The sequence below is a fragment of the Schistocerca cancellata genome, chromosome 1 (assembly GCF_023864275.1).
Source record: "Schistocerca cancellata isolate TAMUIC-IGC-003103 chromosome 1, iqSchCanc2.1, whole genome shotgun sequence".
NCBI classification, from domain to species: domain Eukaryota; kingdom Metazoa; phylum Arthropoda; class Insecta; order Orthoptera; family Acrididae; genus Schistocerca; species Schistocerca cancellata.
This window is the reverse complement of record NC_064626.1, coordinates 1,149,433,469-1,149,446,876: the sequence shown is the minus strand read 5'-3', so window position 1 is coordinate 1,149,446,876 and position 13,408 is coordinate 1,149,433,469. Positions and strand designations below refer to the sequence as shown.

Genomic DNA, 13,408 nt, shown 5'->3' with positions numbered 1-13,408 from the left:
GGTCGCAGGTTGGAATCCTGCCTCGGGCATGGATGTGTGTGATGTCCTTAGGTTAGTTAAGTTTAAGTAGTTCTAAATTCTAGGGAACTGATGACCTCAGAAGTTGAGTCCCATAGTCCTCAGAGCCATTTGAACCATTTAAAATGCTCTCATTAAGACTTACGATCTGGCGTGGAAGGTTTAACACAATAAGTCAGGTCTGAAAGTTAGACAGTATTACAGGGGGACCGAGCGGAGACACCTCTGCGTGAAGTGACGATAGCTGTTGGGAACCTGCGAGGCCTCTTCGACGCCAGTTCAACATTAGCAGATTTCATTCATTTGTTCACATCTTTTATAAGGTCGTCGTTCTTAGGCACCAGCCTCAGATAATGAATGCTTCATTCAGCTGCGTGTTGCATTCTAGCAGATACCTGCCGAGTCAGCTCAGCATCTACATACACCGATGAGGTACTGGTGACCTCGGCGCCAAGGCAAGTTGCCGGCGAGGAGGCGTGGCCATTGCCCAGCCGCGAAGTGGCTCCGTGCTGGTTTCCAGAGTGTCCTCGGTCCCACTGCAAATTCTACGATGATCCATCAGCAGCTCGGATGGCGTCGGTAGTCGTGTGGCCGCTTGATCCTCCTCCCTGTCTGCTCCCCACCAGCCTGGCAGGTTTCAGCACTTAGCTGGATGCTGAACGGGAATGTGGACCCTAAAGAGGCCATCTTGCTGGCTTCCGCTTTGCAGTTCCGTGCTGACAGCAGTGTGCATTGTTGTGTTGTCAGAAGACAGCCAGCTTCTCCACCACTAGATGGTAGACACCGAGCAGCATGAAGTTAATCAGCTTCCAAGATGCTACTCCAGGCGGGTGTAAAATGAATGTGCGCAACGGAAAATAATAAACGCTAAAATGATGATTTGGCCCTGTCTGACAACCCCCCAAGCAGATTTTAGGATCTCTTCATTCTCTCTTTATATATACACTACTGGCCATTAACACTGCTACACCAAGAAGAAATGCAGATGATAAACGGGTATTCAATGGACAAATATATTATACTAGAACTGACATGTGATTACATTTTCACGCAATTTGGGTGCATAGATCATGAGAAATCAGTACCCAGAACGACCACCTCTGGCCGTAATAACGGCCTTGATACGCCTGGGCATTGAGTCAGAGCTTGGATGGCGTGTACAGGTACAGCTGCCCATGCAGCTTCAACACGAACCACAGTTCATCAAGAGTAGTGACTGGCGTATTGTGACGAGCCATTTGCTCGGCCACCATTCAACAGACGTTTTCAATTGGTGAGAGATCTGGAGAATGTGCTGGCCAAGGCAGCAGTCCAACATTTTCTTTATCCGGAAAGGCCTGTACAGGACCTGCAGCATGCGGTCGTGCATTATCCTGCTGAAATGTAGGGTTTCGCAGGGATCGAATGAAGGGCAGAGCCACGGGTCGTAACTCATCTCAAATGTAACGTCCACTGTTCAAAGTGCCGTCAGTGCGAACAAGAGGTGACAGAGACGTGTAGCCAATGGCACCCCATACCATCACGCCGGGTAATACGCCAGATGTCGCCAAACACGGATGCGACCATAATGATGCTGTAAACAGAACCTCGATTCATACGAAAAAATGTCGTTTTGCCATTCGTGCACCTAGGTTCGTCGTTGAGTACACCATCGCAGACGCTCCTGTCTATGACGGAGCGTCAAGGGTAACCCTAGCCACGGTCTCCGAGCTGATAGTCCATGGTGAGAGAACATCGTCGAACTGTTCGTGCAGATGGTTGTTGCCTTGCAAACATCCCCATCTGTTGACTCAGGGATCGAGACGTGGCTGCACCATCCGTTACAGCTATGCGGATAAGATGCCTGTCATCTCGACTGCTAGTGATACGAGGCCGTTGGGATCCAGCGCGTATTTCCGTATTACCCTCCTGAACCCACCGATTCCATATTCTGCTAACAGTCATTGGATCTCGACCAACGAGAGCAGCATTGTCGCGCTATGATAAACCGCAATCGCGATAGTTTACAATCAGATCTTTATCAAAGTCGGAAACGTGATGGTACGCATTTCTCCTCCTTACACGAGGCATCACAACAACGTTTCACCAGGCAACGCCGGTCAGCTGCTGTTTGTGTATGAGAAATGGGTTGGAAACTTTCCTCATGTCAGCACGTTGTAGGTGTCGCCACCGGCGGCAACCTTGTGTGAATGGTCTTGAAAGCTAATCATTTGCATATCACATCATCTTCTTCCTGTCGGTTAAATTTCTCGACTGTAGCACGTCATCTTCGTGGTGTAGCAATTTTAATGGGCAGTAGTGTATATTACAAGCCGTTCCCTGTAGCTTACTCCATTGCTCCTGACAAGGTAAACTCCCCATCGCAACCCCTTAGATTTAGTGGTAAGGTGGCCCAGTGGATAGCTTATCAATAGCTGAACACAGATCAAGCATGGGAACGGGAAGAAGGTGTACTGAACAACGAAAAAAGAAGCAAAATAGAAACAGTCAACCGTCCAAGCACAACATCGACCTAATTTCAACAGCCACTGCGTCGTGGTTATGTGGTTACGTTGTAGGACTGCAAAGGGGAATGACCATATTTAAACCTCTCTCGTGCTAAATACATTTTTCACAAAATTATGAACTGTCCGTCCGGTCATTGACGTGTTGTCCGCTGTATTCGAATTTGCGTCTGTGTCGTGGTGCAACGTTCTTTTACAACAGGGAAGTGTAACTAAGGGATCTCTAGACGTACGTACCTTCTATTTTTTTTTATACACAAGTACCATGTTATGACTTGGGCGTAGGTTTGGGCGACTGACTCTTGAATACCTTTGTTTGTAACACCCGTTTGCTTTTTTTTTTTTTTTTTTCATTTCTGTGAGGTCTATGCAGCATCTCGCCTGCTCTCACTATTCATCACATTCACTTGCGACGGTAATATATTCTTACCACATGACCTACGTTCTATAACTAAAATATGGTATGACAATTGTCAAGATTACAGAAGGAGAACGGACACATCAGTGACCGGGTGGAGAGTTGAAAATTGTAAAAAGAAGTTGGCGAGGGGGAGATTTGAAGACGGATCTCCCAGTTTGGAGTCCAACACCGTGACCACACAACCACAATACCGTCGGTCATTTCATTCCTTCGATGTTGCACGTCTTGCGCTTGGACTGATCACTGTTTCGATTTTTGCTTCTTTTTTCGTAGTTCAGTACCCCATCTTCCCGTTTCCCCTGCTTGATCTGTGTCCAGTTCTTGATGGGATATCCACTGGGTCACTTTATCACTAAATCTGAGGGGGTTGCGATGGGGAGTTTACCTTGTCGGAAGAAATAGAGTAAGCTACAGGGAAAGGCTTGTAATATACGATACGTATGTACAAGAACCAACGGGGAGTAATAAGAACGGTTCATCAAGAATAAACTGCTCTATTTAAAAATGCCCTAAGACAGGGCTAACAGTGTTCGCAAGTAATTCTTTAAAGAATCTGACTCCCATGTATGAAACAGCATCAGACGTCTGATTTCTATACAAATGAGTTAATGTGTTGGATATTCGATGTTGCCCCTAGAACACTACAGGGGAAAATGTTTCATCGCTATTTAACAGTTCAGTACACCTTTTCCCTGTTTCCGTGCTTGGTCTGCCGTTCAATTTTTGACGGGCTATCTACTGGGCTATTTTACCACTAAATCTGAGGGGGGTGCGGTGGGGAGTTTACATTTCGGGGATCCCCCTAGAGTGGGAGACAAGACGAGAGCCACGGTGGCAGCCGTGTGTGCTCATTGTTGGGCGATGCCCTCCGCCCGCAGCCCTGTAACGCGCTGCCGTGGGATCGATGTGCGAGTCGTGACCCCGGATGACCCGCGGCAAGTGCGACAGGCCTCCACCCACTTCCTCGTCCTCGTCCGCTGCCCTACAGATCACTTGTTATGAGCAGAACACCACTGTGCGTGAGCCGCCGGGCGGCGAGCGCGCCTCGCAGTCAGGTTGGTAAATTCGCGACCCAAGGAAGCGGGCGTTAAGCCCGTCTCACACGGAGCAAGATTCGCTGCAAGTTTCCTTGCAGGCTCGCGCGGCGGCTACCTTGCGGGCTCCGTCGTCTGCTAGCGGGCTACCTTGCTGGGAACCTTGTGAGATTTCCAGGATAGGTCCAGTGCTATTTTTCTTGCAAGGTTCCCTGCGTGCTACCTGCGTTGGCCAGTCATGAGGCGTTTCGTTTGTGACGTCAGACGCGGAAGGCTTGGGCGGGAAGCCTTTGTTGATAGTTGATTTTCTGCTGTTGTGAGGTGCGGTAGGAAGTTCTTATAATTATTAAATAATGGCACCGCGGTGGTCCAAGGAAGCGATTGAAACATTGATATGTATTTATAGGGAAGAACAGAGTCTCTACGTCGTGAAAAGCGCAAAGTATTATACTAAACACTTGCGTGCAGAGACACTCGAAAGAGTTGCAAATACTAATACATCCATTCGTATGAAATTTGCGAAGGATGTACGATCTTCTATCCTATAAAATAAAGTCGTATATAACAGTCATTATTGGTATATTTATAAAATCAAACAGTAATGAAATGGTGATACTTTTCAAACAAAAGTAGGTGTTATGCGAATTAGCCTCAACTCTTTACGAAGCATGGAGAGCACACCTTTTTCCACCGTTTTTCCTCTTAATACAGTTTTTCGTCCATTCTTTCTTTCTTCTTCTCTCATTAGCATGCATTTCTGCATCGTTTAGCACCAAAACAGCTAATAACGCCAGTTTGCTCTGAACATCTGTACCTGAAGCAGCCATCTTCATTCGATACAACATGCAGCCGATCACAACACAAGTAGCTGCCGATCTTGCACCGTGGGAGAGCTTCGGCATGGAAGATAGCCGGCTCCTTCTCTGCAAGCCGGCAGGCATGCACGCCATCTCGCCAACTTGCGGCGAACCTTGCCCCGTGTGAGACGGGCTTTACGCTACGGTACGGCGAGGCCGCAGTGGCTGGGGACCAACTAGGGGATTCCCAGCGCAGCCTTAGACTTAAAGACGGCGGAGCTAGCGAAGCAGAATTTTCGGCCGTGAAACTACGTTACACTGCTAGATTAGCCACCAGTTATACAGCGTGATTTCTTTCCTCCGCCTGCAAACTCTAGGGATTGATCGATGAGACAATACGGAACGAAAAAGGTTTAGTGAACTTAGGTCTGGAAGTGAATGATTTCCATGCTAGAGACCATTTATTCAATTGTACTTTGTAACAGAGATTGCTGTCTAATAGACGCTGTACCATTCAGCCACAGTATGCGCGGTTTCCTCCTAGAGGGTGATACTATTCCTCATACGTCATGTCCTGGCGCCGTCTCCTGCCGTAGTAATTGGTAATACCGGGTGATCAAAAAGTCAGTAAAAATTTGAAAACTGAATAAATCACGGAATAATGTAGATAGAGAGGTACAAATTGACACACATGCTTGGAATGACATTGGGTTTTATTAGAACCAAAAAATACAAAAGTTCAAAAAATGTTCGACAGATGGCGCTTCATCTGATCAGAATGGCAATAATTAGCATAACAAAGTAAGACAAAGCAAAGATGATGATCTTTACAGGAAATGCTCAATATGTCCACCATCATTCCTCAACAATAGCTGTAGTCGAAGAATAATGTTGTGAACAGCACTGTAAAGCATGTCCGGAGTTATGGTGAGGCATTGGCGTCGGATGTTGTCTTTCAGCATCCCTAGAGAAGTCGGTCGATCACGATACACTTGCGACTTCAGGTAACCCCAAAGACAATAATCGCACGGACTGAGGTCTGGGGACCTGGGAGGCCAAGCATGACGAAAGTGGCGGCTGAACACACGATCATCACCAAACGACGAAAGATCTTTCACGTGTCTAGCAATATTTTTTTTTTGTTCTAATAAAACCCCATGTCATTCCAAGCATGTGTGTCAATTTTTACCTCTCTATCTAAGTTATTCCTTGGTTTATTAAGTTTTCAAATTTATACTGACTTTTTGATCACTCGGTATGTCTGAGTCACTTCCCTTGCTAACTCACCTTGTAGCGGATATCATACAGCGTTGTACACATTGGTTCCGTATTCGAATCGAGAGCTTGCCGGCGTGGTGTTTACTTACGGAAAGGCAAGTGGCGACGGGCGGCGGGCAGCAAGGTTGTAACAGGAGACCCCGCCGACAACAATCACAGCATGAAGTGTTTGCAACAGTGTTTCGCCGTTTGTCAGGGGTAGGGTCGTTTCAGGAAGCAGGAAATCATGAAGGACGTACCCGAAATGCTTGGATTCCAGACTTGTAGCAAAATGTGATTAACACTGTGGAAGGCGAGCACCGTACCAGGCAGCTGGCTCGCCAGTACAGAGTAAGCCAGACGACCGTGTGGAACGTTCTCCATGACAGTTGTTACCACCATTATCACTCGCAGCATGTCAGGGCGTACTAGCGACAGATTTTCCACATCTTGAGCTGTTTTGTCACTGGTTTCTTCACCAGGCAACCACGATTTCTGGATTTGTGTCATCCACCCTATTCACAAATGAGGCCAGTTTTATGTGGAGTGATATCTTCAACTTCATAACAGTCATCTGTGGGACAGTATGCAGAACCTCCATGGTTTGGTGACAGCGAATGATCAGCATCGGTGCAGCCGGAATGTGTGGACCCGGATAATTGGCGATCATATTTTGGAACCAGTTTTCCTTCCAGGTCGCCTAACGTGCCATACTGTCGGCGTTCCTTGCGGATGACTTTGGCTCTCCTGCTGGAAGAAGCGCCATTGAAGATTCGAAGGGTTAAGTGGCTGCTACATTATGGTGCTCCAGCCCACTTCGCTGTACATTTCAAACATACGAATACAAATAAACACGCAGTATAGCAGACATACTAAAGGAACAATTACTACACATTGCTTACAGAACGAGAAGCACACTCCAGTCACATGTAGAAACAACAATAGACAAATCTGATAAATACCAAGGAGCATGTGTATATCAGTTAGATTGTCAAGAATGTGGATCAGTATATCTGGGAATGGCAGGCAGGAATTCCAGAACTAGATATAAAGAATATATAAGAGCTGGAAGTATGATAAGAGTCATTTTACCTTTGCTGAACGCCTCTGGGCGTTCACTGGGTGTTGGCTTGCAACGTTCACTTGTGTTAACGTGCCTCACCGAGCGAGGTGGCGCAGTGGTTAGACACTGGACTCGCATTCGGGAGGACGACGGTTCAATCCCGCGTCCGGCCATCCTGATTTAGGTTTTCCGTGATTTCCCTAAATCACTCCAGGCAAATGCCGGGATGGTTCCTCTGAAAGGGCACGGCCGACTTCCTTCCCTAATCCGATGATACCGATGACCACGCTGTCTGGTCTCCTTCCCCAAACCAACCAACCAACGTGCCTCAGCAATACTTCTGCGACGAGGGTATCATCGCCGTTGGAGGCGCACTGTTTCTGTGTACTGCCTCCAAACACAACAGAAACATCACAAGTGAACTGCATTCTTAGTCTGCGGAACACATTTGGGCCACCAGTAAACTGCTGCTTATTGAATTGGACAGCCAGACCTTGGCTGTTGTATGGGGCAACCCTGCTGACTACGGTAGCCTTGAAGCTTTCCCTGATGCAAACATCTTGGCTTGGAAGACATGGAGTGTAGCTACTGGCTAAGGTTCCCTACGGTTCTCTGGTGCCAGACAAGCAGTTTAATCTGTCTACAAGAAGAAAGAAGCATCTCAATGCAGACGAGCATCTGTTTATATGGGTCAAAGTAAAATAAAGATTACTGGTGACAGTATGTTGTATTATAGACAATAAAAATTCCTTATCTCATTTCCTTATCTCCCGTGAACGGTAATGGGTACGAACCACCCATCATGGAACAGGACACGAAAATTGTTAGAACGAACAATTACAACAAAAAAATTCTGACGTTAGAGGAAAACTTCCATATACAAAGAGCCGTTGCAATAGTAAGAAAGTAATTAATGACCAGGTCAACATAATCAAAAATTCACTGATCATGCTCTCTCTCTCTCTCTCTCTCTCTCTCTCTCTCTCACACACACACACACACACACACACACACACACACACACACACACACACACACAAAAGAAAGTAAGTACAAAGTGACGGTTGGCAACACAACACACTATAAACATCGACACACGTCGAAGTGGAAGTGAAGTTTTCTAATAAATGTGGATGAAAATCCAGGATATCGGACATTTGGTGTACGTGGACTGAGTAAACACACCTCACAAACATAGACTGGTAACATTGGAAATCGTAACACCAAACGATAATTTAACCTCACGAAACTTGCTGTGCAAATGTTGTTTCTAGCCTTAAAACAAGAGAATAACATGAGAAAACATAATTTAGTAACATAATTCGGTAACTGCTACATAATGCAAACCTGTATTACAAATCCCGGAGGATATTACATAAATAAAAGTAGCGAAACTCGTGTGGCAGAAAACAAACTGCCTTCCATTTAGTTGTAAAGAAGAATCAGAGCTCCATGAATATTGAAGCAATTAAGACGCCGGCCGCTGTGGCCGAGCGGTTCTAGGCGCTTCAGTGTGGAACCAGGCGACCGCTACGGTCGCAGGTTCGAATCCTGCCTCGGGCATTGATGTGTGTTATGTCCTTAGGTTAGTTAGGTTTAAGTAGTTCTAAGTTCTAGGGGACTGATGTTAAGAACTCATAGTGCTCAGAGCCATTTGAACCATTTGAAGCAATTAAGAAATGACCGAAAACGGTAAAAATGACGATAATTCTTGTATTTCATACATCTGACAATCGCAGCAGTGCCTGTTCCTTCAGAAATGCATGCGTGTCTGAAGAATATTGTAGAGTACATCGAACCAACACAGGCACTGCGCCGCGAGGGATTAGCCGAGCGGTCAGAGGCGTTGCAGTCATGGACCGTGCGGCTGGTCCCGGCGTAGGTTCGAGTCCTCCCTCGGGCATGGGTGTGTGTGTTTGTCCTTAGGATAGTTTAGGTTAAGTAGTGTGTAAGCTTAGGGACAGATGTCCTTAGCAGTTAAGTTCCATAAGTTTTCACACACATTAGAACATGCACTGCAGTATAATAAAACATACTTTCTGGCCAAGCCCTGCATGTATCATAATTTTGGACGAAATCGGTGGTGACGAGTAGGCGCCGTCTCATTGTTAGGGATTCCTTAGGGAACCAGGAAGTTGATATGGACTGAAAGAACAATAGAATCGGGCCGTAACAGTGGCCACGTCAGCTTTTGATGAATGCTCCTGGCGAAAGACCTTGCGCGTAACACGTCGCAATGGCGGCCCTGGCAAACGTCCCCGGTGGTGCAGAGAAGCGCAGTTCGACGACCCTGCCTGGCTCGCCCTTCTCCCTGGGCGTCGGCCCTTGCTGGAACCGTTTCAGCGCTGAACAGCATTGATGCGGCACCGCAGCGCAGCGCAACGCAACCCAGCTCGCTGCGGCTCTGCTCGTGTGGGGTCGACGAACCCCGCCATACACTGCAGACAAAAGTTCCGACCCCCAGACAGGGATAAGTCCAGCTCCACTGCTCTGGCGGTCTGCCGGGTCTGCGGAGAGGCACCGCCAAGCTGCTGGCGAGAGAACAGACCACTGAGCCGCGGAGGCAACTTCCGGCACTGTGCTAGCTGTGCGCCAGAGGTAAGGAAACTGTTAAAAGTAACAATGTCACTGGATCGTTCGTACCTGCCAAGCAAATTATATACGTTCCACGCTGGTCCGCATTGAATTATTAATAGGGTTCGTGCACGACTGATTCAGACATAAAACAGTCAGAACAACCTTCGGTGAAATTAAAAACAAAGGGATCGGCATTAAGAATAGAGTGGGAATTCCACTGTAAAGCGTAGAGGAGAGAGCTGATAGGCGAAAAATGTACATGGAAGGCCTCTACGAGGGACAATAGTTGCCTGCTGTTTGTGTAATAATTTATTGCGACACGATCACAGAGATACAAAAAAATATCCACCTTACCACTTTCGGCAAGTAGATGTCATCTTCAGATGCGCTTAACCCCGTAAAAAGCTGTGTACAGGTGTATATAGAAATATAGTTACACACCTGGAACATCATGAAATCATTTGACATTTCAACGAATGTACACTAATTTGTCATGTGACGGTTTGATGTGCAAACTAGTCCAAATGTAGCAAGCTCCCAACTGATAATGTGTGAGCTAAAAAAAAAGTGGGTGGTGTGGCTGAGGAAGAAATGGAAGTCAATATAGAAGACATAGAAGGTCCACTATTTGAGTAAGAGTTTAACAGAGCTCTGATAGACTTACGATGAAACAAGGCAGAAAGGATAGACAACGTTCCTTCGGACGTTATAAACTCATTCGGGGAAATGGCCACCGAGCGACTGTTCAGGTTAGCACACCCAACTCACATTCGGGAGTACAACGGTTCAAACCCGCGTGGCCGAGCGGTTCTAGGCGCTACAGTCTGGAACTGCGCGCCAGCTACGGTCGCAGGTTCGAATCCTGCCTCGGGCATGGATGTGTGTGATGTTCAAAATGGCTCTGAGCACTATGCGGCTTAACTTCTGAGGTCATCAGTCGCCTAGAACTTAGAACTAATTAAACCTAACTAACCTACGGACATCACACACTTCCATGCCCGAGGTAGGATTCGAACCTGCGACCGTAGCGGTCACGCGGTTCCAGGCTGAAGCGCCTTTAACCGCACGGCCACACCGGCCGGCTTGTGTGTGATGTCCTTAGTTTAGTTAGGTTTAAGTGGTTCTAAGTTCTAGGGGACTGATGACCTCAGAAGTTAAGTCCCATACTGCTCCCATTTGAACCATTTTTTCAAACCCGCGACCAGGCATCCAACTTAAGGTTTTCAATGATTTCCCTGAATCGCAACAGGCAAATGCCGGGATGGTTTCTTGGAAAGGGCAGGGCCAATTTCCTTCCCCATCCTTGATACAATCAGAGCTTGTGCTCCGCCTCCAATGACCTCCATGGCGACGGGACGTTAAACCTAATCTTCCTTCCTTCCTTCTTATACTTTAGGTAAAACGTCCTCACGCGATCCCCAACACAGCAAGGGCAGATAAACGCCAGAACTACCGCACAATCAGCTTAAAGGCTCATTCGTTCAAGCTGCTGACTGGAGTAATGTACAAAATAATCGAAAAGAAAGTTAAAAATCTGTTACATGACGATAATTTTGACTTCAGGAAATATAAAGGCACCAGACAGGAAGATCTGACGTTGCGCGTGATAATGGCAGCGAGACTAAAGAAAATTCAAGGTACATTCATACGACATCTGGACCTGGAAAAAGCTTACGACAAGGTAAAATTATGTTAGAAATTCTAGGAGCTATACGGGAAGATGGGTAACAGTGCAGATGATATACCTTGCCAGGCTTGCACGTTGCGTGGTTGTAGTTGACCACGAGCAGCATCTCTGATATGTGAGCAATTCTTTCAAAGTATTTCAAGTGTCAGACGTCATGAGAACAGTGTTCTCTGTAGTTGAGACTGCTTTATGCCGACGCTAAGTGATTCTAACGTGTGCAAGCAACTGGTGCTCGTATGGTGGCTGTTGCTGTAACAAACGCCACCAAAGTGTTCGGTGTTTCAAGAGATACCGTATCGAAGATTTATACTGCATACGGGGAAAGCGGAGAAACATCATCCGCTAAGTTACAACGCGGACGATAGTGACGGACGGTCACTGAAGACTTTTGACGAAACATAAGACAGCCGCAAAAATCACTGAAGGGCTGAATCTCCCACTCGCGAATACTGTCACCACCAAAACAACACGAAGGAAGCTCCATAAGCAGGAAAATACAAGGCGAGCTGGAATTCTACATACACCAAAAAAAGTTTAGCATCACCCCATTTTCCAGAACTCCTCAAGATAGACGTTGACTGTGGATATTGTATCACAGCCACAGTCCCTTTGACTGTTCAGAGGTGTCACTAAACCCGCCCAAAGATATCAACAACCATGCATGAGCAGCGCCTGTTAGACAGAGGGGGTCCGACAGCCGATCATTTCCAGTCATTCCACCAGGAGGAGGTATACGGCTCCTGTTGTCTGTAGTTCAGCCATGGCTAGACGGTCAAAACCGCGGTTTGATCGCGACTGCGTTGTTACTTTGTGCCAGGAAGGGCTCTCGACAAGGGAAGTCTCCAGACGTCTCCAAGTGAACCAAAGCGATGTTGTTCGGACAAGGACATACAGAGAGACAGGAACTGTTGATGACATGCCTCGGTCAGGCCGCGTAAGGGCTACTACTGTAGTAGACGACTCCTACCTACGGATTATGGTTCGGAGGAACCCTAACAGCAATGCCACCATGTTGAATAATGCTTTCGTGCAGCCACAGGACGTCGTATTACGACTCAAATTGTGCGAAATAGGCTGCATGATGCGCAACTTCACTCCCGACGTTTTTGGCGAGTCCATCTTTGCAACCACGACACCGTGCAGCGCGGTAAACATGTGCCCAACGACTTGCTGAATGAACCTTTCAGGATTGGAATCGCGTTCTCTTCACCGATGAGTGTCACATATGCCTTCAACCAGACAATCGTCGGAGATGTGTTTGGAGGCAACTCGGTCAGGCTGAACGCCTTACACACACACTGTCCACCGAGTGCAGCAAGGTGGAGGATCCCTGCTGTTTTGGGGTGGCATTATATGGGGCCGTCGTACATCGCTGATGGTCATGGAAGACACCGTAACGGCTGTATGATACGTGAATGTCATCCTCCGACCGATAGTGCAACCATATCGGCAGCATATTGGCGAGGCATTTCTCTTCATGGACAACAATTCGCGCACCCATCGTGCACATCTTGTGAATGAATTCCTTCAGGATAACGACATCGCTCGACTGAGTGGCCAGCATGTTCTCCAGATATGAACCCTACCGAACATGCCTGAGATCGATGGAAAACGGCTGTTTATGGACGACATGATCTACCAACCACGCTGAGGGATCTACGCCGAATCGCCGTTGAGGAGTAGGACAATCTGGACCAACAGTGCCTCGATGAACTTGTAGATAGTATGCCACGACGAATACAGGCATGCATCAATGCTAGAGGACGTGCTACTGGGTATTAGAGGTACTGGTGTGTACAGCAATCTGGACCACCACCTCTGAAGTTCTCGCTGTATGGTGGTACAACGAGCAATGTGTGGTTTTCATGAGCAACAGAAAGGGCAGAAATGATGTTTATGTTGATCTCTATTCCGGTTTTCTGTACAGGTTCCGAAACTCTTGGAACCGAGGTGACGCAAAACTTCTTTTGATGCGTGTAAAACTAGTGATCAGTTACGTGAATGCCCGTAACAGGACATTGTGATGCCAAAGCCATAAAACCTGCACTAA

The 13,408-nt window shown here is 47.1% G+C and overlaps 1 protein-coding gene across 1 annotated transcript in view; it reads left to right on the top strand.

Moving 5' to 3' along the window:
- The first annotated feature begins 3,868 nt into the window (after positions 1–3,868).
- The window catches only part of LOC126136093 (uncharacterized), a 118,136-nt gene continuing 108,596 nt past the window's right edge, over positions 3,869–13,408 (top strand). Inside the window, exons 1-2 of the mRNA XM_049915204.1 lie at positions 3,869–4,002; positions 9,467–9,692. Of these exons, the coding sequence (XP_049771161.1) occupies positions 3,869–4,002; positions 9,467–9,692 (360 nt within the window). The remainder of the gene's footprint in view (positions 4,003–9,466; positions 9,693–13,408) is intronic.